The sequence below is a fragment of the Mytilus trossulus genome, chromosome 6 (assembly GCF_036588685.1).
Source record: "Mytilus trossulus isolate FHL-02 chromosome 6, PNRI_Mtr1.1.1.hap1, whole genome shotgun sequence".
Classification (NCBI taxonomy): Eukaryota; Metazoa; Mollusca; class Bivalvia; order Mytilida; family Mytilidae; genus Mytilus; species Mytilus trossulus.
Genome location: NC_086378.1, coordinates 28,930,827 through 28,958,595, shown reverse-complemented (window position 1 = coordinate 28,958,595; position 27,769 = coordinate 28,930,827). Strand labels below are relative to the sequence as shown.

The 27,769-nt window shown below is 30.7% G+C and overlaps 1 protein-coding gene across 1 annotated transcript; it reads right to left on the bottom strand.

Moving 5' to 3' along the window:
- On the bottom strand, positions 1–26,003 carry LOC134721056 (sodium- and chloride-dependent glycine transporter 1-like). The gene is made up of 15 exons (XM_063583761.1): positions 25,888–26,003; positions 22,213–22,458; positions 21,024–21,155; positions 16,323–16,463; positions 14,935–15,112; positions 14,024–14,156; positions 13,533–13,667; positions 9,689–9,792; positions 8,114–8,238; positions 7,428–7,540; positions 5,999–6,139; positions 5,625–5,724; positions 5,249–5,349; positions 3,914–4,093; positions 1–1,772 (listed from the first exon to the last, which is right to left on the bottom strand). The coding sequence occupies exons 2-15, from the start codon at positions 22,424–22,426 to the stop codon at positions 1,611–1,613; spliced, it is 1,959 nt and encodes a 652-aa protein (XP_063439831.1). The 5' UTR covers positions 22,427–22,458; positions 25,888–26,003; the 3' UTR covers positions 1–1,610.
- Between the last annotated feature and the right edge of the window lie 1,766 nt (positions 26,004–27,769).

Genomic DNA, 27,769 nt, shown 5'->3' with positions numbered 1-27,769 from the left:
TTAAATTGATGTGTCACCTCAATTTTATAAATTTTATTCATGCCAGCAATCTTGTCAATTACAAAATGACAAATATAAAGCACAAAGCACTTGAGAAACTTCAACTAATTCAAGATCATATTATTTTTTTTTACTAATTTTACTATCATATATGCAATAGTACTAAGAGTATGTAAATTCACAACATAAATGACTTCACCAAACAAAACAAAATATAAGGAGTAATAAAACAATAAACAATAACATAAACACATATAAAAAGTTCAAATATGAGATTTCATAAAACAACAATTTTCACAGAAATTTAACAAATAAATTAACATAATTCAATTATGTTTTAAATTGTTAATTAAAATAAAATTTATCATTTAATATCATAAAAAACAGTGAGATTCTGAACTAAAAATTTCTAGAGATTCATCTTAAAGTATTCAAGTAGTAAATCTAACTGACCATTATACAAATGCATACCAAATTTGTAATACTTCAATAACAATAACTAGTAGTATTAATGTTTTAGAGATAAAAGGCAAAAAATATTGCTAGACATTTTCATCAAATCAAAAACTCATATGGTATTGTCTGATGGATAACCTTTACCAAGTAAAAGCTTTCTTGAACCCTTTGGCATTAAAACTTGTATTAACTAAACTTGATTATCTAAAATTTGGTTTCTTTTCTTCCTTTGTATCTAATTATTTAGTCAGAGCCCTGTGCATCTACATCCAGAAATCAAATTCTTAACATTTATACTGTAGGCATAACAAAAATCTATTCTTAAAAATATATATCATTTACCCTTTAATTCAAATCAATCAATTGTTTGTTGTATTCAAGTTTGGCACATTCTCAATAAAAATATCCATATAAATGAGCATTAAAACATAAATAAATAGCACTTCTCAGTCGGAAAAAAATAATTCTTTACTTCATATATTTCATTGTGAAAACCTATGACATATTTCTTCTTATTTTTTTTTTTTGTACTGGGATATACAATGACCAAAAGTGACTTGATAATGTTCTTTAATACATCTTCTTTCAGAAAGTTTACTTGCATGCTACATTTTTTAAAGATCTGTATTGCATTTTCAATAGACACATTTTCAGTCTTTGTAAGTGTAACTCTAGAGAAAGTTGACTTCTTTACATACATTGTACAAGATTTTTCTACAAATATGTATGTGTTGTAAATGAAGCTAGCCTTCAAACTTATTTTTATAATTAGGTTTAGTAAGCCTTTTACCTTACACCATATGTCCATGTTGAAATATGGACTTCTGCTAAGTGATCAACAAATAAACTTATAACTTTTCCTACTCAATAGGATATCAAGACAAATGTGTCAGCCAAGTTCTAAAATTCACTTATCATGTTTGCTTGGTTTCTGAATGCATGCCAATGAATGTAATAAATTTTGAGCATTCTATAAAAATCTGGTTAGTTTTGTGCAAATGGTTCTAGGTTCTAGGACTTTTAAATAGTTGTTTGTGTTTTAACTTTTAAGTGACTACTTGAGGGTCCCAATACAGCAACAATCTTAATGTCAGGTATTCTATTTTTAAATCGTACATTGAAACATCACACAGTTCTGTCTTTGAGACAGTCCTTTATACTTTAGTGTCTTGTTCAGCAGAGTATTGTGAGCCTACAAATGGAATCTGAGATTCAAACTGTTCAGTAGGAGTTCCATCAATCATTTTTCTTTCTGTTCTGTGTTCTTTCGACACTGGACCCCAATCATCTGCTGGTTTTGCCAAGTTTTTTATCACCTGTATAAAATGAATGTGAAACATATAACACTGGAATTTAAATAGAAGTATCATGATACAAAGGCTGATTTTTTTTTTATAGAAGTCTGGTTGTTGGGTCACTGTCATATCAATAAATATAATTAACTTCATATTTTCCTATATCAGTGTGAGGTTACTAGTTCGAACCCCACTTGTGCTGGAGCACTCGATTCAAATCTGAATTGACTAGGTTTGATAGTTTCCCCTTTGAAGGTCGGTGGTTTTCTCTGGGCACTCCAGCTTCCTCCACCAATAAAAACTTGCCACCACAAAATAGCCTAAATGAGGTGCTTAAAAGTGGCGTTAAAACATTAAAAAGCAAAATCAAATCAATTCTAAATCAGTATTTATCATATGCCATTTTTGCAAGTCAATATTTTGAAATCAAATTCTTTAAGAGCTATAAATATGAATTCCAATCACTTTATTAACCCTCATCAATTTCTTATAATGACACATATTGTATACATGTATATATGTATCTGTCTAAAACTTAAAACCAAACAGTGTTAGAATTAGATTTTTTGGCTGACAAATTCTTGTCTCTCAATGGGATTTGAACTCACACTTTTGATACACTACAGAACAAAATATGTAGCCTCATGTCCAGCTGACCACATCGGATATATAAAAATTTAACTACAAAACATCTTAGTGTTACCTTATGAAGTAAGGTGAATCTAGAGATAGACATTAGACATGTGTTTTAAGGGTGTGTATTTGTTATATTATTTTTTATACACAATGTATATATGTGCCTATCTAAAGTGTTCAAAGTTTTAAATAGATGATTTAAAAAAACTTAACCTCTATCTAATAAAAAAGAAAACTTACTTAATGTGACATTGATTACATAACAGAAATTGATTAAAGTTGACTTTTTTTTTTAGTAAAATAGAAAATAGATGAATCTTTTCATCTTTATAATAACAGAAAACAGAATTAATTTCATATCTATTTACAGAAGACTTATTTAACTTAACACCTCTTCAGTAACAGAAACTTCTATTAAGGATGTGAGCTCAAGTTTTTGATTTTTGCCAGATTTCCGAATCCTCATGTAGGGTCATTACATTATTTTGCCCACTAACCCCTACTTTTCTTTTCATCATTTGATTACGTATGGTTTAAAAATGCCATCTTTGAATCTTATTAAATCCTTGTAATTTTTTCATACTTTTTGACAGAAAAATGATGACAATGTTAAATGTATGAACAATCTAGAGATATTCTTTTCCCACCAAATTTTCAGTTGCTTTTAGAAAACAAGCACACAGACCCTTCATTCTTTTTGGCTTTTATAGTTCCTTTATTTATATACTATCAGTTTATATCATTCTTTTTGATAGCTTGTTATTTTGAAACAGAGTAGGGAACATCCTTAAGGTCAAGGAACAGTAAATGGGCTATGTCGCAGATTTTGCTAAAAATTTGCATACAACCTTGGCTCGTTGAACTACAACAGAAAATCGAAAAAATAATACATTTATCTCTTTTATTATCTGAAAAATTGCAGATTGATTTCTTTTAATATGGGTGAATATTTGTAATTGAAAGCACATAAAATCGACAAAAAACCTTCTAAAATCTTTAATTCTACTCCATAGATTTTTCTTAAAAAACTATATATTGACGACACATAAATTTCTGTTTTAATGATATAAAATTATCATAATGTCACCGACTTTGTTTTTTGTCTAACAATCAATTTGCTCCCTTGTTGATAGTGAAAAACGTCAAAAATCAACGTTTTACGGCCTGCAACGCGATAACCTTACGATTATTCCGACGTTTTGTTGGATTTTTTCACAAAGAACGCAACTTTGAATGATTAATACCGTAAAAACGAAGTCAGTGACCCTATCTTTTTTTTGCATCATTTTAACGGAAAGGAGTAGGGGCATTAAGGCCTAGCCGATTTTATGTGCTTGCTATACAAATGTTCATCCATTTTGTAAGAAATCAATCAGTAATATTCAAAAAGATAATTGAGATAAATGCATTATTTTTTCGATTTTTAGTTCATCGAGGCAGAGTTGTATGCCAAATTTTACTGAAATCTCTGACATAGCCCATTTACTGTTCCTTGACCTTAAGTCAACAGAAGACATAAACTTTACCTCTACTAATCCAAGTCCTGATGTACACTTTGCACAAACCACTTTATAAATGGCTATAGCTGGTATCAGTATGATAGAAGATAGGGTGATGATGAATCCCAAACCATCAGCCCACAATGGAAACACGTATTTGTCATATTTGGAAGACTTGAAATCAGCCCATGAAAATATCAAAATAGCCTGAAATAAAAAAGTTACATGTAAAGAATATTTTTTTTATATTAGTTTAAACATATTTATTTATAGCGGATTGGGAAACAAGTTATTGCAACTTATATAAGTCCCTATCCACTTTGCTGGTGTGAGTGCTAAGTTGTAGCCACATTAGCCTGTTCTTTTCAGAAGGAGTCATTACTAGCAAGAGATATGACTCTTTTTTAACACCAGTCAGCCTTTATCGTCCCCTTTCTACACAGACTATCATTGAATTTCAGGACCATTCTCCCAAATGTTGTCAAGTGAGAGCTGAACATTCAGTCTCTGAAGTTTTCACCATGGAACAGGGATTGAACCAGGAACCTTGGTGTTGGTAGTCAGATAATCTAACCATTACACAACAGCTCTCAATTTTTCATGTTGATGGTGAATGACTGTTAACTTCAAGTGCCAAATTGAATGAATACTTTCAATTCAGAAATCTTATGCACATATATCATATATAAATTCTTGAAATTGCATAAATCAATCTCACATATTAAGGTAGAGAAATTTGCTTTTTGTGTGTTTATTTGTGTGCTTATGCTGATTTTGTGTCATGGATAGATGCCCCATATCCATTGTTTTTCAATATATATATATATAAGTAAAAGATAGCAACACCAAGTGTATATGTAACATGCTAGTTCACAGGAAGATATGTCACCCTATCATTATTCTATTTCCAGGCCATCATGTCAACTGAATAGCAATAAATATAATCATGTGCTTGAGATCTTACAAAACATGTTTAACCTTGCCACATTTTTGTGCTGTTCCAAGTCAGGAAGGAGCCTCTGGTATTTGCTAGACTTGTATGATTTTTAATCTTAGTTCATTTATATATTTTGAAGTTTAGTATGACGTCCATTATCACTGAACCAGTACTCTTTTTTGAGTAGGGGCCAGCTGAAGGCAACCTCCAGTTGTGGAATGTTCTCGCTATCTTGAAGACCTATTTGTGGCATTTGGCTGTTTGCTGCATTTTGGTGAAGTAGTTGCCTCTTTGAAATATTCTCCATTTCCATTCTAAATTCTAATTATTTCTTATGCTAAACAAATGCTAAAAGGTATCTTATTGAGTCTTCAAAGTAAACTGAACAAAACTTCATCTATAGATGTAAAGCACTATTGTCTTACCAATAAAGCTGTAGGTGCTACAAACTTCCAACTGTATTTCCATATATTGGAAGGACGCTTTCCCAACATAAGTTCTATATCTCCCAAAAATCTATCAGCACCTGGATAAAAATAAAAGCAGAAAATGAATATGCTGCAAGTGAGAAGGAGATGATTTTAGCAATAACTATTGGACACTCAACAAATATATTTTTACAACACTTTCTATGACACAATTTTTACATGATGTCTCCACTTGCATAAAACGTTATAAAGGGGCATAACTTGAGAACAGTAAAAGCAATGCCCCCCAAATTCCAATTTGATATATGTTTTCTGGTAATAAGCATTATATCTCAACCCCAACCCCCTTAATCCAATAAACAGTATTACTCACCATATACCCAACCGATACCAATACATTCCACTAAACCAATCAATAGTAATGAATATGTAGCAGCATAGTTGTCAAACAGCTGTAGAATAAACATTCCTCCCTGAAACAGAAAAGGGAATGGTTTACTTATACAAATGTAGTTATTTCAATCATTTCCAGATTTGAAATTTAACTTAAAACAGCGTCCTTGAATACAAATGTAAATCATAAATGACTGGGTTCAGAAAACAATTTACAAAGTGATAACAAACAGTGTACATATTAAATTCCAATTTGACATGCTATATGGAATTTTTCCACATGATATAGAGACTTTTGAAAATCAAAATTTTATCTGATCAGAATAAAATGTAGACATTCATACAGACCCTTACCTGTGTACAAAATGCAAGTCCCAATAAGAAGCAAGCCACAGCAATCATGACCAATAATAAAATCCTGCGTTTCTGATTGACACGGAACACATGTGGCCAGTAGTCCATTAAAGTGGTATGGACTGTTGTTACAGTAGCAATCTGAAAGATGAATTATAATGTTATTGATAAAGCTCAGCACATGGATATCAATTTTCTTTTCAAATATTTTATGTTTATATAATACAAATCAGGAATATACATTAAAAAACAATCGTAAAGGTTCCGCGGAACCCAGTGGCTCAACAAAAATGAAGAAAACAATCAATAAAAATATTCTTCTTGATACTATCTTTTGATTGTATAAAGCTTCTGTCCAAATTTGGTAAATTTTTTAGGATAGTTTATGAATCAAATAAATGTTTTAAAAACTTCAACTGCAGACTGTATGTAATGTTAACTTGAAGAAAAACTAAGTCCATTTATAAGTAAAACACAGATACACAGGTACCAAATATTAACAAAATTTCCTTTCTAGATACTAGCTTTTGATCATAAACAAGCTTCTGTCTAATTTTGGTACAAATTCAAAATAGTATAAGAAAGTCATTAAATTTAAAAAAAAATTAACCACAGAGTGAATGTGTTGTTTCCTGGCAGAAAACCCTAGTCCATTTAAAAGTATAATACGTAAAAAATGAATCTATTTTTTTACAAAATTTACTTCTGGATACTATCTTATGATTATAAACAAGCTTCTGTCCAAGTTTGGTACAAACCCAGGATAGTTAAAGAAAGTTATTAAAATTTTAAAAACTTTAACCACCGAGTGAAATGGTTCCCGGCAGAAAAACTAAGTCCATTTATAAATAAAAAACAGAAAAAATGAAATTTTATTTTTACAAAATTTACTTCTGGTTAATATCTTATGATCATAAACAAGCTTCTGTCCAAGTTTGGTAGAAATCCAGTATAGTTTAAGAAAGATATTCAAATTTTAAAAACTTTAACCACAGAGTGAGTGTAATGTTTCCCCGCAGAAAAACTAAGTCCATTTATAAATAAAATACAGAAAAAATGGAATTTTATTTTTACAAAATTTACTTCTGGATACTATCTTATGATCACAAACAAGCTTCTGTCCAAGTTTAGTAGAAATCCAGTATAGTTTAAGAAAGTTATTAAATTTCCAAAAACTTTAACCACAGAGTGAATATTTGTGGACGACGACAACGGAATGTAGGATCGCTAAGTCTCGCTTTTTGACTAAAGTTGAAGGCTCGACAAAAAAACACATTTGGATTTCATTTCAAAACAAAGAATCACCAAAAACATGTAGGGTTACAGTAATAGCTATTTCTGATAATTTTCACAACTGATGTATGATGAAGTTATAAAATTTCTAAATTAAGATTGATATTTAGATAGCTGACTTCATATGTATACGTACCTGTGTACCCAAACCTAATGTGATCAACATGGCAAAGAAGAGAACAGACCACAACTGTGATATTGGTAACTTTGTCACAACCTCTGGATAAACAACAAATGCTAAACCAGCACCTAAAATAACAAAATTATCATCAAATCTCATTTTCACATAAAGGGGCCTTGGTGGCCGAGTGGTTTAAGTAGTTAATACTGTAATCACTAGCAAGTCAACACTGAGATTGTGAATTTGAACCCTGCTTGTGCGGGTGCACTTGACATCAATTTTAATAATTGACTAGGATTGTCAGTTTTCCTATCAAAGGTCAGTGATTTTTCATTGGCACTCTGACTTCCCCCACCAATAAAATTTAACTGCCAAGAAACAGCTCAAAAGTGGTGTTTAAAACACACAAACACAAAAATAAATCATCTCCACATAATATCTATACTTTATTGTTATTTCCATGGTTATTGACTCCTGCCAAGGAGTCTTTTTAATTGTTTAATTTCAAACACATGTTGACATTTTTACAGGTTTCACCCTACCAAAATTGTGAAAACAAGCTCAATAACATAGACTTTTTTGTGTAATTATAGAAAAAAGTATGATCAGTCTGACATAAAATACAATTTAACAAAGTATAAAAAAAAGTTCCATTTTGTCTAATTTCCTCTTATTCCCAAAATGTTTTAAATATAGTATACCTTCACTTGCTACTTGGTCCAGTTCTACATTCAGTTCATGTGCCATGTATCCAATGATGGCAAAAATTACCAGTCCAGCAAACACGCTGGTCACACAATCCATGACAGATACAATAATGGCATCACTGGAAAACAGACAATTTATGTAATTACAGATATTTTCTATGATGTTAAAGCTCTACAAATCAATATAAACTAGCTATTTTTGACATTCAAGCAATGTATAAATTTACATAATCTTTTTAATTTTATAATAAAAGGATATCTAAATTGAACGGCTTTGCTACAGCAATAATGTTTTTACACTTAATATTATGATAGGAATGGAAAATTTCTTGTAGATTGAATGTCAATGAAATTTTCTATAAGATCTATAAAGATTACAATATTGAAATAAACAAATGCAGAAAATATTAACTGACATGAAGTTCTCAATTTTTTATGTTTTTAGATATATCATATATATATGTATATGATATCATTGCTTTGAATCCAGAAATGCACAATATCTCAGGAATTATTGAATATAATTCTTATTTTCATTGTATGAAACTCCATGTCAATTTTATCAAGAATTAAAGTAAAGTCACAAGGGTAGAATACATCAGACATCTGAATTCCATATCATCTAAGAATATATTAAATACTTCCAAAATATATAGACAAATTCTTACATGCAAAATCTTTGAAATAAGCCTGGTTTAGCAATCTGGTGAGTCAATAAATTATTTGTTTTATTATTAATTTGATGAAACTGTTTTTAGCACTTTTTGATGGTATATAAGATAATATGATGTAAATTCAAATGTCTCGAGTATGGACCTGCAAAATTAAATGTGCTCCAGAAACGTATCACTTGAGCTTCGTCAGATAAAAATCAACCATTAATGCAACTGCACCTATACATGTACAAATATCAGACTTTTATTGATTTGGGAATATTCAAATACGAAATAACAGACAAATTTAGGTCTGTTTAGAAGGGTTCTTTGAATCAACTCAATTTTTAAATAGTAGCATACTTTGCATAAAGATTTTTTTTCAATTTGAAATAAGTAAATAGATTTACTGATATTAATTTGTATAAGGTCGGTTTCTATTTGATGCAGCTCACTTTATTTAGTATTCTTAAATTGACTAGCAAAAAACTGTCACTCATAGATTTAAGAAGATTTGGGATAAAACCCAATTACTGTGACTTGACATTAAAATATGGTTTATTCTATTGAATGTTAAAAGAGAATCCATGACAATTTCTTCTAAAAGCCCCACTTGACATACTATTACCATATGCTCGCTGGTAAAAATTTATAATAACCACCAATAGAAATTTTAAATATGAAAGTTCCTACAAAGACCCTTGCTTATTTTTCTTGGAGCAGCTGAAATACCAATTTTATTGTATTAGAAAAGTGATACTGTTGCAAAAACACATTTATAAATTAATCAATCTAATGCACTCTTTTAGCAACAACAAAAATCACAAATTATAAGTGCACAGACAAGTGGAGGTAACTGACTGCACAGCATTATATGGATTGGGTAAACTGGTTCCCCACCCCTGTAAATACTTACAGGAAGCAGTTATTACGGAACTTGTTATAACTGGCTAAAGTAATCAAACCTCCCCAGCAAGGTGACAGAGAGAAAAATATCTGTACAGCTGCATCAGCCCATACCTGTTAATAATATCCAATCAGATCAGTTCTTTTATAATATCCAATCAGATCAGTTCTTTTATAATATCCAATAAGATCAGTTTGCTAATAATATCCAATTAGATCAGTTCTTACATAACATCATATCAGATTAGCAACTATGGTTTAGATAAAAAAAAAATCCCATAGACTTGCCTATTTTACTTTTCTTAATTGAATTTCATCAAATATTACCGTTAAAAAAAGGGTAATATAAACAATTCAATAAAGGTCAAGGTCATGACCTATTAGTACAGTGGGCACAGGACGTTTGCACTTTTTTACCTGTAAAACGATAAGACATTTGCGCTTCAAATACTATGGACATATGCGCTTTAGATTTTGATTCACCTGTTTTAAAGTGATCGGACATTTGCGCCTTTTACCTATGTATAAGTGAACCTAGATGTTCCAAATTTGCAACTACCTGACAGAAAATTATGTGACAATTGAATCAACACATGATCCAGAATCCTTCCATGCCCAATGCACACTTTAATGAACAGTTTTATTTGACTCATCCTGCTATGTTCATCTTTTTGAAGAGTATCAATGAATAATAGTCGGAGAATTACAGAACTACAGTAAGATTCGTTGTATTGATAAACAGGCACCCACTCAAGAATTGAGAAAGAGAAACTTGATTATTTATTTGAATTGTGGATAAAATACCAGTCAGAACAGATAACAAGAGCTATTTTTCACTCCTTAGGCTTCAACTATCAAGGGAAAACATATATCAATGTGCTATGACCTGATTGGATATGAAAGGTACCATGAATAGATTTTTAAACTTTTGACCAAACAGAAAATTTGACTTTTACTCTGCCAGGTCAAACCTGGGTCCCAAGCCCTTATAAAAGAGGAGGTCAGTTATAAAAAACAAACACTGTAAAAGAACAAATATCCTTTTTTTAAAAGCGCAAATGTCCTATGAAAAAGCCCAAACGTCCCACGCCAAATACAGTCATCATGGATGGTTTTGTCATCATATGTGAAAAGGAAAAAGATGTTTATTACATTGCTTTTTCTGAAAATGATTGATTCTAGTGTCATCCCTGAAATTTTTTATCTATATCTCCCTTTACTTTTGATCAGTGAAAAACAAAAATATTATCAATTTACAGCCTAATTCAACAAGAATTATAACTGGTCACCATTAGTGTAAAAATTACAAAGATAAAAATAAAATTAAAATGCAATGTCTTCTAACTATATAGATACATAAACTAAAAATACATTCAAGACAAACTTGGCATGCATGACCCGTCAAAATATTTGATCATATTGTCTACTTATCTTTAAAGATCAAATACAGATTTGATAGTTGCAATATAACAAATGTAAAAAGTTATTTCAGAAAAAAATCTCAAAATCCTTGCAACTTTTTTATAGAGCGTAATCATTTTCTATATATGTGACCAGCCACGACATATCCAGGCTTGTGGAGGTAGAACGTCATTGTAATAAAAACGCCGTAAATTATATGTGACTAGCCACTTACAGGCTTAGGAGGGAAAATTGTCTAAAAATTGCTTTTTTGTATATGTATGTAGAATATTCAAAAACAAAACAAACTCTCTGTCATGGTATTACATGTATGACATATTTGTTGTAATAGCAATGAAACGAGTCATTTCGAATAACGGTATGAAAATGAGACTGTTCTATGACGACTTTTATTTGTTGAAGGCACATATATATAAAATACACAATTATTGTATTTATTGGCTCTTAGTGGTGTTCAATAGCGTATTTGAATAAAATTTCAAAAAATTAAATTTACTACAATACAAACAATTCTTAGCTCTATTTTAGAACATGTAATTTAAACTGGTTGAAATGAAGTTAATTTGAAATTTGTCATAGAAAGCTTTAAGAATTCCCCCTTTTAATTTAGATTTATTATGCATGTCTCTAAACATAGTATGCGACGCGTAACAGTTTATAAATAGATGTTCTCATATATGTATTTGATACGGTGCATTTATTATGGATATTTTTCAGACTTCATTTATGAAAGAAAATCTTTAGAGCATTTTTGTTTTGTTTGTAGCTCAATTTAAAACATGTTATTTAAACTTGTTGAGATGAAGTTAGTTTAAAAGTTGTCCAACTAAGCTTTAAGAATTCCTTTTTTAATTTAGATTTATTATGCATGTCTCTAAACATATTATGCGACGCGTAACAGTTTATAAGTAGGTGTTCTCTTATAAGCATTCGATGCGGTGCATTTATCATGGGTATATTTCAGACTTCATTTATGAAAGGAAATCTATAGAGCGGAAATTTTATTTTTTTGAAAATTAATTTAAAATGTAGATTCAAATATTTTTCACTTAAAACGATAAAGTCAAACTTCAAAACGTATATATGATGTATAGTTCGGCGTCCGCAAAAAAGAAGCCAAGGAATGTGTTTATCTCTTCTTCACAAATACGTTTTCATAGAATCTCGATATTTATCATGTTTATAATTTTTCTAACAATGACAAGCAATATTTGATGAATAAAATTATTATGTAGTTAAAAAAAAATCAACAATGACGTTCTACCTCCATAAGCCTGCAAATGTCATGGCGGGTCACATATAAATATAATTTTACTTCAAATAGAAATGAACCAGTCACAACCTTTAGGCTTTACAACAGATCTAGAAATTTTAACTTTCAAAGTACTTAAGCAACTTTTGAAATGACCTTTTTATCTATTGAATTCAATAACAATCTGTAAAGTTTTTAAAACATTTTCCTCTTTTCACAAACAGTCAGGGGTACTACTTGTACAAGTTATTTTTATTAATTAAAGAAGTAAAGAAAAATATACACACATAAGTAAATAAATAATGTTTGAATAATCTCCCCTTAATTTTCTCAAAAATTTACTTGTATACAATTTATTTGAAGTAAATTTTTCTTACAATCCCACAAAAGTCCTCAAGTTTTTAAAAGTAAATTCATGCCTTTAATGAAACTGATTGCAAAGATTTTAAGTATGTGGGTATGGCCTTCAAAAAGTGCTCCTTGGGAGCTTGTAAATGAGCAGTGTTCTGAAGACCGTCATACGCCCCTGAAGACAAATAGGAGTGTCATTGTCCATGAAATTAAACTTAAATGATGAGTAAAGACATCTGCAAAGGGCAGATACTTTAAAATTCTATTAGAGCAAAGAAGTCATAAAAAATCAATAAAAGAAGATAGGATGACTTTTTTACTTCTACAAGAAAAAAAATCTGAATGTCTAAGGGACATAACTCAGACAATATTTTTGTTTACCTAGGCCTAAAATAAAGTATTGTTTGTTTCCTCATCCCGACCGACCCTGCAATACCCCTGCATAAAATTTTATTGTCAAAACTAAGTAGAAAATTATTTTATTCCTTTCTGATTTTCAGGCTTGCTGCATCGTTGATATTGTTCAAGATTTTTGGAAAAAATAAAATTATTTCCCTACCTACCTACCCACACCTTGCTGGGCAGGGTCAGGATTGGGGAAACAAACAAAATATTAATTTAGGCCCTATACAAGTAAATAGAGTTCACTTGTATAAGTATCCTACAAATTTACTTATACATGTATAAGTTTATTAACATTACTTCGTCAAGTAATTAAAAATAACTTGTACAAGTAGTACCCCTGACTGACAAAAAGGAATACAAAATTGATATAAAATGACGAAACAATATCAAGAATGGATTCAATTTCTACAGATAGCTGACTTACCTGAGCCTTACTTAGCTGACTCCACTGTGGAGTTAAGAAATATACAATACCATCCACAGATCCTTCTAATGTTAATCCACGCACCAATAATATCAGCAGTACAACATAGGGAAAAAATGCTGTGAAATATACAGCCTGAAACCAAAATACATATTTAAAGTCCAACAAGTAAAATTGATTATCTTCATTGTATTTTTAGATAGCAATTGTCACAGTAAAGTCCCTCTTGGTTATGTCTGGTGTATGATTGGTCAAAATGTGTGGATGGAGAGTTGTCTCATTTGCACTCATACCGCATCTTCTTATTTCTAAGTTACCTTCATTTGCCAGATTAAATTCTAGTAAGAACTTCATCAGTTTAGTGGGTTTTTTTTCATTGTTAGCTTTTTCATGTTTTTTATATGCCACATATTTCATGCCTAGTTTCTCCTCATTTTTTTCATCAACTTAAAATCTAGAATTTCAAAGTTCAAAGCACTTCTACTACTCACCTTCCCTGAACTTTTAATGCCCTTTGCTAGACATAATCCAACTAGTACCCAGGCTAAAGCTAGACATCCAACAAGCTCCCATCGTATTGTTCCCATTTCATGAACTCCGTCAGTTATTCCTAATACATATTCACTTTAAAAACACAGATAGTATTAGAAACTTTATTAATAGAGGTTTAATGTACAAATAAAAAAATGTTTAATAAATGATATCTTCAGTTGTCATGGTTGTATTTATAAGTCGAACCATGAAATTAATCAAAATTTTGAAAATGCAATGTATCCATGAAAATATTAAATGTCCTTGACCTCTATATCTTGTTAAACTTGATACCATAGGAAATAAATGAAGAAGAGCTTATAGTTTATTTGTGCTAGACAGGTCACTTTTTCTGCTTTATTGTGGATTGAAGTTGTTAACCAAATGAATTACCCTATTTAAACATTAATTCATGCAAAGTTATCTGACATATGTATATGCTGTTGTCTGTCTAAATGTTTGCATGGCTTCTCTATTTTACAATGAGGTTTTTCTCCAAAGTCTCATAGTCCAGCTATTAACAATAGCTTTCATTTTTTTTTTGCCAGATACTGATATCATTCCGAATTGTGTTCTTTACTCATGTAAATGCTTAGGGATACTAGTATGCTAGACTATTCAAATCCAGTACCAAAGGCCATCTTAAATTTGAAGGGAGGTGATAGTTTTTGTTGAGGACCTCCATGTGATTAAGAGAAAACGCACTATTCCTTTGCTTTAGATTTTTTTTAGGTGTGCTTAGTCATGTAACTGATTTTGTTTTATGAATTAACACACCAGATCCTTTCTATTCCATTATCCTCACCATTCTATTGGTATTTTTCAATGCTAAACTATTGACTACATTAATAACATGTCACATGGTACTCACTGGAAGAATTCATCACTAGGTGATTTGATTTCTGATGTAAAGTTAGAACAGTTTGGTGATATAGCTGTTCTGTATGTCTCATTCAGTGCTGTCATGTTAGCTATACATCCACCATTACACCATTCACCTCCAGTCTTTGTACAGGCTTTAATCTTGAATAATTCTCCATCATTACAAACTATAAGAAAACAACCTTATATCTTACTCCTGGTATAAAACAGGTACTTCTCACTTCAAAACCCCTTTATTTCTAACTAGTACTTTTCATTTATTACCATTTTAAAACAATTGTTCCTGCGGAACATCAGTATTTGATACATGATCAACAGCAGAACCTCAAGAAAAAATCACATCATATGAACATTCTTCTCTTTAATCATGTTAATGGGTATATATGAACTAACACCCTGAAGTAGTACACATATGGTAATGGTAAAGTTAGGGTTGATACCTGGTGGAATTCAGCAGTTGTCTTTAACCCAATTGCATTTAAGCGTCTGTCCCAAATCAGGAGCCTCTGGCCTATGTTAGTCTCGTATGATTTTTAATTTTAGTTCATTTACAATTATTTCAGAGTTTAGAATGATGTCCATTATAACTGAAGTAGTATACATTTTTGTTTAGGGGCCAGCTGAAGCACAGCTTTAACAATGTGTGGGATTTACTCAATGTGTAGAGATCCCATTGGTGGTTTGGCTGTTTTCTGCTCTTTGGTTGGGTTGTCGTCTTTTTGACACATTCTCAATTTCTATTCTCAATTTTATTCTTATACTGGTTCTATAACTTTACTCTTTAAGGTAACCTTTAGTGAAAGCAGGCAGTAGTGGTCAAATTCATTGAAAAAACTGGCTAAAAAGCATTGATAATTGACATGATTGACATAACATAACTTTCCTTTTGGCCTAGATTGCAGTAGGCACCAACAATGTGATTAATGCCTTACAGTGAACTATTATGCAATACAGTGCCTCAACATTTCGTATGAAGCCTTTTAATGGTGTAATAATTATGGCAATAAATCAAAGGAATATGGAACAAGTTGAAAGTATATCACTTTTGATAATTTGTTACAATGTTAATTTTTAGTTTATGTGATAATATGAAAAAGGACAGGTACAAAGCCAAATGAGGGCAATAGGTGACATACACCATGTCTGAAGTGAGTTAAAGGGGAACATTCACTTTCAGTCTGCACCATTAGCCACTAGTCCGATGCCCCAGACTAGTGAAATTTTCAAAATTTTATATAGTTAGACTTGTAGATGAAAAAGATTTTGGTTCAGACTGCACTTTTTCAGTGCAATCCATGTTTTTTTTTAAATGTCATTTAGGGCTTACCCATCAACAAAGGAGACTTAATTCATTTTTTATAACATTCATATACAAACCTTCAGTACTCCAGGATCCACAAGCACTCCAGGGAAGAATTTTGGCAAATGATGCAAATAAAAAATACAATGTGTAGGCTATAATCATGTTGTAATAAACTGAGATCAGAACAGACACAACAAACATGGCCCAGCCAACTCCTGAAATGATAAAGAGAAAACATTTCATTAGAGGTGATCCATAAACTTGATTCTAAAAAAGGAAATACCTTTCTTTCTATTTGAATAATTTAATTTTTGATGTAACAAGTCTGATTGGCTGACGTTATTTGGTTATGAGCCCATAGACATAGTTTAGTCATGTGACCGTGACGTCATCAACATTTTTCCATGGTTTTCTACGGTTTGAAATGGAATTTAGAATTAAATTTGAAGAAATGACTGTAATATTTTTTCTGTCTATTCGAAATAACATAAAAACGTGGTGCACACTGTTAAATAACCCGCTACGTGCATTATTTAGTGTGCACCAAATTTTTTATGTTATTTCTCCATAGACAGAAAAAATATTACAGTCATTCCTTAAATATGTTGTATGGATAAACCTTACGGCAGTTATTAATTTGAGAGTAAAGGTATACATCAGGATTGACTAGTTAGTGAAATGAAGAAAATTCATGAAGTTCTAAGCAAATTCTGTTCAAGAGTTTCTATTGGATGTTTAAGGTAGGTGAAGTGTAGAGCTATTACACTATATATGTATGTGCATTGTGATCTTTAATTAATAAGATCTCAACTTAATAAAACTACAACAAGTTGTGTTTTAATTCATACAGTTATTTTCAATAATATGATTTGAATATATATTTATAAATTGGCCATAAGCTATGAAGTTGACAAAAAAAAAATCTATTTTTTTTTCTTTCAAAACATAGATAAAAAAGGAATTGTGAAATAATATTTCCCTTTTAGCAACATTTTTTGATACCATTTTGTCAAAATAAGTTAAAAAAACAAACTCTGATAAATAATTTGTATTGTTGGATTACAAGTCAAAAATCAAATCTCATTTGAATCCATGTACATGTAAAATTCAATTTTACCCATAACTGGGATGGGCTACAAAAAGCATGTTAAGTTAAAAAGGAATGTCAATATTGAAAAGTGAAACAAGAAAGTCTACGCAAAGATCCCTTTCCTTGACTTATAATATTTTTTATAAAACATATGTATCAGATGATAATAATAATAACAAGAATGTGTCCTCAGTACACGAATGCCCCACTTGCACTATCATTTTCCATGTTCAGTGGACCGTGAAATTGGGGTAAAAACTCTAATTTGGCATTAAATGTAGAAAGATCATATCATAGGGAACATGTGTACTAAGTTTGAAGTCGATTGGACTTCAACTTCATCAAAAACTACCTTGACCAGCGCAGCCTGATATGACTGCAGAGGTTGAGCAGTTGGGGTCAAGTTTGGACACAATATTCAAGCTTGATACTCTCTGAATTTGGATTGCAATCAAACATAATATAGGTTTCTGACATGAAAAAAATGTGGTGGAAGATCTTAAAAATCTTTTGTGCAATACTGTGATTTCCTCTTGAACCTTTTCAAAATATTTGAAATTTTTGAAATTGTGAAGAAAAAAATATGGACAAATATGAAAAAAATATTTCTCCAATCCTAAAACCCCTTTGGAGTAATTACCCCCATACTCAATCACAGCTTCCTTTTGTGGTATTGAACCTTGAAGTGCAATTTTAGAGAGATCAATACACTAAAACATAAGTTATTGTATGGAAACTAGAAACATGTTTGATTTTGGGCCTTGTTTGCCCCTACTTCTTTAATGTTTATGGCAGTTATCCTTAAACTCTCTTTGTGATATGGAGCCTTCTGGGACAATTTCAGAGAGATCCATACACTTACACACAAGTTATTGTCTGGAAACTACAAAAATGCTTGTTTTGGCCCATTATTCCTAAACTGTTGGTACCATAACCTCAAAATCAACCACATTAAATTTCATAAAGATCCATTCACCTTAACTAAAGTTATTGTCCCGAAAGCCAATGTGTCTTTTGACATGTTAGAAGACAAGGACAATGACAACATCATATCATTATATAAAAGAATGGGAAAAAAATATTTGCAACATATAAAAATTTGTCATTATCTATTCCAGATGATTCTAACGAATTTGACAGCTGATGCACTTTTAAAAGCATTTATAAACAAATATAAAGTTTAGTTGTAATATTAGGCTTTTATTACACCAGTCAAAAGTACAGGTGGCGTTAAGCAAGATCTAATTCATATAATAAACATGCATCTAAACACTAAATGTTGTATAAACATACAAAAAGTGATGTATAGTTTTAACATGACAAATAGGTGACATAATCAATCATTCACATACAAATATTAACATGTAAAATTTAACAAAGCATCAACTTTTGACCTTTATAAAAAATAAATCATTAATAAAAACGGTTTCCTGTGAATACAACTCTTTCAAGTCTTTTACAAATTGTTTACCTTGACATGTAGCAATGCTTGATCATTTTAATGGGACAAAAAATGAACATAACAACATTCTAAGTTGCAATCAGTCCAATTTAGACTCAAGTAAAAGAGAAGGAGTTCTATTAAAACTTTCCTTAAAAATTACCAATTTTCAAATTTTTAAACAGAGGATTGGAATTTTTTTATATGTTTTTTTCTAAAACTTTACAAGCAAAAAATGTTATTTTTGGTATTGCAGAAGTTTTGATCCTGTATAATAAAGTTCAACATGTCATGTTAATTTTGAAATATTATACATTTGTACCTATACTTGTAAAATTTCAGGAGTTAAAACCATTGTGGAAGAGAGTACTGAATATCTTAAATATTGCATTTAAGAATGGAACATTTTATCCACAACACAAAAATAATTTACATATGTAAAAACAATTGCCATTAGAAACTGTTTTATGTATTAAATATTGCATAGCTGGTATAAAAATTATTTTTACATGATTTTTTTATTAGCTATGATGAGTAAATATTTGATAATAGACTTTAACATGTTTAAAGGAAAAAAAATATTTTAAGACCATACTTCAAAATGTACATATGTCAAATGTATGTAGTCAAGCTTGATGTCTGTATCTGTCTTGTGTAAAAAATAAACAAATTATAATTACAACAACAAAAACTAACAAGCAAAAATGGGTCAAAGTCTCAATTGGCTGGGTTTCAATCTTTGTGACTAATCATTGTAGTATTTTTACAATGTAGTTGCTATTTCATATATTTCATCAAGCATGTCAAGGCTGTAATTTCGCTGGAAAATAACTAAGTTCCTAGCTTAGAAAAAAGTACAAAATTATTACATAAATATATTCCCTAATAGCAGAGGAGCAATTTCAACATATTCGAACAAACTTTCTGTGAAGTCTAAGTGATCTTTTTCAATATTTTACAATTGCTCTGTAATATCATGATAATGGTTTCTGCAGAAAATGCAAAACAATTTAATAAATAATTTTGTTTTTTTTTGTTTTTAAGGGATATAATATATATGCACAACTATAATGACTGAGTTTTAATTAAAGAATCATTTAGCAGATTTCCATTTTGACTTGTTAGGTTATTTTTGTTTTTAAAACATTTTGATTTTAAGGGTGCATCTCCAACTTTAATAGTTTCTTCAAAATTGGGTAAATAACTCCAAAGATTTGAGCAACAGCTCTTGTGTCATTTGTGTAAATTAAGGTAAAATTTGGTAATATTTTGCCAAGAAGTTTCTGGGAAGATTTTTCCAATGAAGTCGGTATAGTTTTGGTGCCCTTTGAACTTAAGGACACTTAACTATGGCAACAGAATACGCATGCTCCAAAATCCTTTCTGTGATTGGACAAAATGCTGTCATGGTGGGTGATTTGGTTGTGTTTGAAAAAACGTCTTCTTAATTATATCGTGATGGAATCAACGCAAGTGAAAAACTATAAATATTTGAACTAGATCTTACAAAGATTTATATTTTTATTAAAATAATTGTTTCTCCAATAGGTCTGCATCCATGACAGCTGTTTATCATGTTTATTCAGGACAATTATATAATTTTTAATGTAAACTTTGTTGTACGAACGTACATGACTTTTAGAACACACCTACACATGTGAGATTTCCGCGGGGTTTTGGTGAATATAAATAGAAAGATACGAGGACTGAGACTACTGAACACAAACAGAGAAAACTTTATTTAAATGGTAAATCACTTATAATCGGAATATTCACAAAACAATTTGTAATGATAGTTTTAAACATATACTCAAATTTAAATACGTCGGATATCTTTTTTAAAGATAGTTCTTGTTTTTAAATAGGTTACAATGATCAACAGATAACAATTGCAGGCAGATGCTCATACAACCTTTAGGCCAGGTGAGCTAAAATTCTATTTCTTTAATATATCTTTAGCAAGGCTGTTTAATCTTTCATGATAAGTGGTCAAACTTGGTCTGGAGGTATGGAGGTCTGGAGGCAGGAAACAGACAAATATTTGGATGCAATGGTCAATATGTTCAAAATATATATTATAAATTTGGGAAAAATTTTGATGCAAGAATTTCTGTTTGAAAGAAGAAAAAATGTTTGTTTAATTTAATAAGCATCTAAGACCCACATCCAACCAGGAATTGTCTTACTATAATGTATCCAAAATTTGTAGTTTAATACAACAAGGCCAAAAGTTATGATACGTACCTTGAAATATTGGTGATGCTTTCCATAAAGTGACAATTCCAGAACTACAGTACTGGCCCAAGGATAGCTCCATAAAGACCAATGGTATACCAGTAATAAATAACATTATAATAAAAGGTATAAGGAAAGCTCCTGAAAATAAAGCACATAAATATGTTATACATGATTTTAACCAGTCTTCTTAGAAACTACACAAAGGAAGCTACAGTTTATACACATATTGTGAATTTAGAATTGATAACTTGCATGACTTGTCATTTTACTTGTGTTGTATCTTCACTAGTTCATAGAAGTTTTTAATTTTTAGAATTTGACATGGTTATTACTAGTTTCAGTTGAATTTATTTACAACTTTTTTTCATACTCAGGACTTGCAAGAACATGACATACCAGTGGCGGATCCAGAAATTCTCATAAGTGGGGGCCCACTGACTGCCTAAGAGGGGGCCTTGTTCTCGTCATGCTTCAGTGATTCTCAAAATTTTTCCTGAAATGGGGGCCCTGGCCCTTTTGGCCTTCCCCTTAAATGCCTCAGCATACTGTGTACCAGTATATGAACATATTGTGCAGAAGATAACAAACTTTCCTCTAAATGTCATCTTGTTATCCGTTATTTGTGCTATTCACAGTTTCTGCCACATAACATAGATTAATTACGGACATTATGCTTAAACAGATTATAATATTAGTTATGCTACATGGCTATTGCCCATATATTCACTTCCTTAGTGAAATTTTGTGCTTTATAATAAATACAACTTTGCAGCTAATCTCATATATACCCAATTATGGTGCTATTATGTGAGCAATCAAAAACATGTAAAAACCCAATGACATTGTCCTCTTTCATTCATATTTCAAGATTGTTCAATTCTTATTATAATCAGTCACACAGTTTATATCCTATTTGTAAATTGATTAAAAAATACCATAATTTCATTAAAAAAATGATTACCGTATTACATGTAGATATGAATCACAATGTCTTAGTGGATATTAAATAAAATGATAGTTCCCTTTTCAAAATGTATAAATTTTTTACATTACATATAATAATGATAACCCCGATAATACCTTTCAATTAAGAATACTTTGCAATGAGTGTCGTATTCAAACAAACAAAAAGTGCATTTGGCTAGGCTATCATTAAAGATGATTTTATATGATTAAATAGAGAAAACTGAATTACCTGCACCATTTCTGTAGCAAACATAAGGAAACCTCCAAACATTACCAAGACCTACAGCATAACTAAGGCAGGATAGAACAAATTCCATTTTATTTCCCCAATTTCCTCGTTCAGGATTTTCATCTTCACTAGAATTGGAACTGTTCGACATCATGGATTCTTTATCTATTAGTTTCAGCGGTGCTGAGCTAAGAAGTATTGGACTTCCAGGCATACTTCGTGCAGCTTGAAACTGATGTTTTTATCCTAAAACAAGAGACATCCAACTAAACAGATAATTATAAAATGTGACATAGTGTCGACAACCAGTAATTAATCTGCGGCCTAACTACACCTATAACTTTTTATACCAAGTTCAATGAGGGTATTCAACCTGTTCATAACATCTATAAATTGTAGGTCAGACAAATGTTTTTACAGTACTGACTAAAATACAGACACAAAGTGTTACAATGAACTACAAGTATTTGCTTTAACTATAAATGAACGCAATATGTCACATTATGGCTTCCTCCAAATCAATAAAGCTGATTTTTTTATAGAAACATCTTTACTTTCAATGACTTTCTTGCATTTAAATTAACAAAAGTTTACTACAACATTTACAAAATTGTCTTTAATTTACTAGTGCCGTAGTGGATAATCTTGATAATACCTTGTGATCCTTTAAATAATGTTTTGAATAATATTAAATCATGCTGCATTTAATTCTTTACTCAAGTGTTTCATTATTTTGTAAACAAAAATTATTAAAATCTACTGCGTAATTCCTAATATGCATTACAGTTTATTTAAATCAGTTCATATGAACCAAATCAATAATTGATTTAACTACAAGTACCTATATTTCGAATACATATATATTCATAACAACTTAAGTGTATAATGTTTTAAAGTTATGTTGAAGTGATTAAACATGATTAAGAAAGGTTTGAACAATGGTTTAGGAATTTCATCAAGAAAACAAGTTTACTCAGGATGAAATGTTTTATCTGTATTTACATGATTTATATATATATAATATACATAAATAAATGATGTATTGAAACAGAAAGTCTTCAAATTCAACACAGTTATATAACAGATAATTACATTTTAATAAAACATTGTTTCTGTTCCTAAAAATTAGGTCAAGGTCAAATAAATTTCAAGGTCAGATGGAAATAAACACCTTGGCTATCATTCTACTTACCCAGTATCTAGTATAGCTGACCTTTTTTACTTCAAACATGTCAAAGTTTCTGAGAAATGAACATTTAGAGGCATAATTTAACATTTTGCATCTACAATCAGGGGTAACAAGGATTTTATTATATCTTACAAATTTTAGTTATCACACCTACCGGTACATGACTGATCAACAGGCTATATAAATGAATTTGAAGTTTCCCTTGATCTTTAAATACAGATTTTATGAATCTTCTAGGCACCATATGACAATATTGTTTTGTAATTTGCTTGTAAAAATAATTTAATCATGTCTGTTATCCCTTTCTGTTAATATATAAATATCAGGAGTGTGCAAGTCCAGTAAGTTAAGAAGTAAATGTGCAAATGCTTTAAAAGTAGCCGTGGGAATTTTCCTATAATCAGAACTACTCTATCATGGAGACAGAGGTCAACAACTCTACCCCATTGACTTCTTAGTTGTATTATTAACCTAAAAGTTTTGTCCAAACTTAAAAATATTTTTTTGTTATGCTTAATTTAACATGTTCATGATGTTTAAATAATCTGCAAAAACTGACAGACAAATTGAGTAAAAGAGCATTTCTACATGCCTGCCATTGATATACATGATATAAATGTTTCTTTTTTCATGTTTTTAAACAGATTTTTTTTAAATTTTGACACACATATTAAGATAGATATAAAGCTTAAGGGGAACATATAAATAAACAAGATAGTGTCCATACATTGTAGTATACAGATACCCCAATCACATTATCATTTTCTATATTTAATGGATCATGAATTGGGGCCACAACTCTAATTTAGCATTAAAATTAGAAAGATCATATCATAGGAATCATTTGTATCGAGTTTCAAATTGATAGGACTTCAACTTCATCAAAAACTACCTTGACCAAAAAACTTTAACAAAGGAACGAAAGGAGGCACAGACCAAAAAATATAATGACCATAAATGGGGCATAAAAAGGTTATCACTCACATACAATGTCATGAATGTACATGATGTAAGTTTTCCAATTTTTTTTTCTAAAATTACTTACTCCTATGTACAAATGAGGTAATTGTCAAGAATATGGGAAATTTTTTGAAATTTCATTCAAGGGCAAAAACACTTTATGAGAAGTTGGTTGACGTTCACTTAGTTGTAGACCCACACAAATAATGTTTATTTTTTTGCTCAACATCTTTTCTATCTGCACTTTAAATCATTTAAACTCTTACATCTTAGTTTGACTTGGATCTGCCAGCACACTTAATATAAGGAGGATGAGTAAAGGAAAATATCATATATAGAAATGGTATCTAGCTTACTTTGGTACTTATACTTATCCTTTCCATCCCCAGAGGGACATACAATGTAAGGCCACAAAATAGTAAAGCTTAGGCCAAACAAAAAGTATGTGCATTTACATGTACTGTATACATCACTACCTAAACTAAATTTTATCCCCTACCCTAGCTCAAAGACTTAATATTTTTTAACAATTTTTGATTAAGCACTGCTAAAGTCACAAAGATGCTCACATAGACTCAATGTAAAAAAAAAAGGATATTAAAACTGAAAAAAAAATGCCCTATCTACCATGGTAACAACAAGAATTTGTATCTATAGTAATCTTACTATACAAATCCTTGGTGACAGTAAACATGGTAAACACGCATACTTTTTTTTGGCCTTCGTGTCAACAAATACTTTACATGGAAACAACAAAGAGAGAAATTTAGGTTAATACTAAATAGTTATCCTCAAAAAACATAAATAGTCGTGACTGTGTCTCAGTGTTTAAAAACTGTAATAAGCATACAAAAAAGAAGATGGAACTCTGACAATGACTGATGAACTCCTAAAAAAAAAGACCTGTTCATGCAGGATAATTTTGTGCACCATGATTGCAATCTTAATATAATTTGTATCTGGATAATGATTATGTATCCAACTTCTAAGTTCATTATTTTAGTACTGTGACATCAAATTGGTAAATGCTTCATGTATATGTACGTAATTTGTTTCTTGTGCACTAGTAAACATTATGAAATGGCTATGGTTTATTATTACAAATTCCCCCTTTACTACTTACCCTCTTTGAATGTCATTTTCCTCCATAATTTCAAAAAAAAATCAACAAAAAAGAAAACTGTCGAATCTTCATATCAAGTAAAATAAATGCAAAAGGATATTGTATCAGATATGACCGTAATTACTTATTTGTAAATTATTCAAAGGATTGAGAATGTTTGAAAAGTTTTGTCTGCTATAAAAATGATATATGCAGTGCAATATAGTTTTTAAACGAGATTGCATTGCAATCAATGGAAATTTACCGGTAAATGTTTGATTTTAATATTGTAAATACATATCTTTAAATATATAATAAAGATTTTATCATTCAAGTAGTGACTGGGTGTCTATTTTATAAGAAAGAAAGTGTTATTTTAAAGAGGAAAGCTTGGAATATTGCTAAAATCTGCTTTACAGCTTACCAGATGACGAAACCTTGCACACGCGTACAGCATCACTGGACCTTGTAAAACTGGTTCCCAAATCACACGGTGACATTTCCCTAACTCTCAACTGCCAGTGAAAAGAAGGTTAGCTGACTTTCTAGATTTTCTTGGTAAACGAATAGCTTTTTAAAACTCCAAATAATTTTATGTTTTGAGAATGCCGATAATTTATAAATGCCTTTTCCTGGACTAGTTTGACGTCACAATGTCCAAAATGTATTATCCGAATGCAAAACTTTTGATGTCCTCTTTGTCGTTTGATGCTGAGACTACGTTATAGCAGAGACATATATACACATTATGTGTATATATGTCTCTGGTCTCTGGTTATAGTATATAGTAGTCTCAGTGAGTTTGTGATGATATCAGAAAATATTTTAATTTCAGATGATTAAAAAACAAGAGTGGACACAATGCAATGTCTCACCTTCTTTTAGTAAATTACTAACCATTGATGTCCTGTTGATAGTCCTAAATATAAAACTTTACTATAACGTTATAACTATCACATAAACTTTAAAACATGATCCAATGACAACTGGAGAGGGATTACATTACTTTCTGTCCCTAGTAAGTTCATTTGCAAAATTCTTCTAAAAATAATTGATAAAATTGTGGATGAAAAGATTAGAGAAGAACAAGCAGGCTTTAGAAGAGGCAGAGGATGCATTGACCAAATTTTCACTCTGAGGAACATCATCGAGCAATGCATTCGGAATGGAACACACCACTTTTCATTAATTTCATTGACTTCAAAAAGGCCTTTTACAGTATTCATAGAGAAACTCTTTGGAAAATTGTAAAATCATATGGAATTCCACCTAAGATATTGATGCTAATAAAAGCCTTCTACAACAGCTTTGAATGCAGTGTCATCCTTGAAAGCTCTATCTCAGACTCCTTTGAAGTTAAATCTGGTGTAAGGCAAGGATGTATTATGTCACCAATCCTATTTTTACTTGCCATTGACTGGAAACAAAGAAATACAACATCAGATAAAAAAAAAGGGGTATCCAGTGGACCATGTTTAACCAGCTAGAAGACCTTGATTTTGCTGATGACATTGCCATATTATTAATAGATGATTAAAAAACAAGAGTGCACACAATGCAATGTCTCACCTTCTTTTAGTAAATTACTAACCATTGATGTCCTGTTGATAGTCCTAAATATAAAGCTTTACTATAACGTTATAACTATCACATAAACTTAACATGATCCAAGAAAATGAGGTCAAGGTCAGATAAACCCAAACGAGAAATACATGTACACCTTTCAATCAGTCATTTATACACTAAATATGGTTGACATATTGCTTATAGTTTCTAAGAAACAGACAAATCAATGACCAATGAACCAAGAAAACGAGGGCTAATACGGTCAAGGTCAGACTTGATAAAAGGAATGCCAGCGGCACCTAACAATCAAAATATGCATCAATTATAGTTGACCTATATTGCTTATAGTATCTAAGAAACAAACTTAACCATGAAAAACTCAACATTGCAAGCATGCATATGACCAATGAAACACCAACTTGAGGTGCAGGTCAGATGATTCCTCAGTGTCAAACATACATATATGGCTTATCATTGAATCCTTCCATACAACAAATAAAGTTGAGCTCTATATTGCTTATTGTATTAGAAAAACAGACCATTAAAAAACTCAAGTTAAACTGAGCAATATAATAAAAATGAGGTCAAGGTCAAAATGATAAAATCTGCGAGGCTGACATGTACATCATAGACTATATCCATACACCAAATATAGTTGACCTATTGCATATATAGTATTAGTAAAAAGACAAAAACTCAAAAATCTTAAATGCATTCAAGGTGCGATGACACCTGCCAGT

Coding starts and splice junctions, on each gene's coding strand:
- LOC134721056 (XM_063583761.1), bottom strand. CDS start 22,426: ATGCCTGGAAGTCCAATACTTCTTAGCTCAGCACCGCTGAAACTAATA. Junction 21,156..22,212: donor TTGCTACAGAAATGGTGCAG/GTAATTCAGTTT, acceptor CTTTATTTTCAG/GAGCTTTCCTTATACCTTTT. Junction 7,541..8,113: donor GGACCAAGTAGCAAGTGAAG/GTATACTATATT, acceptor TTGTTATTTTAG/GTGCTGGTTTAGCATTTGTT.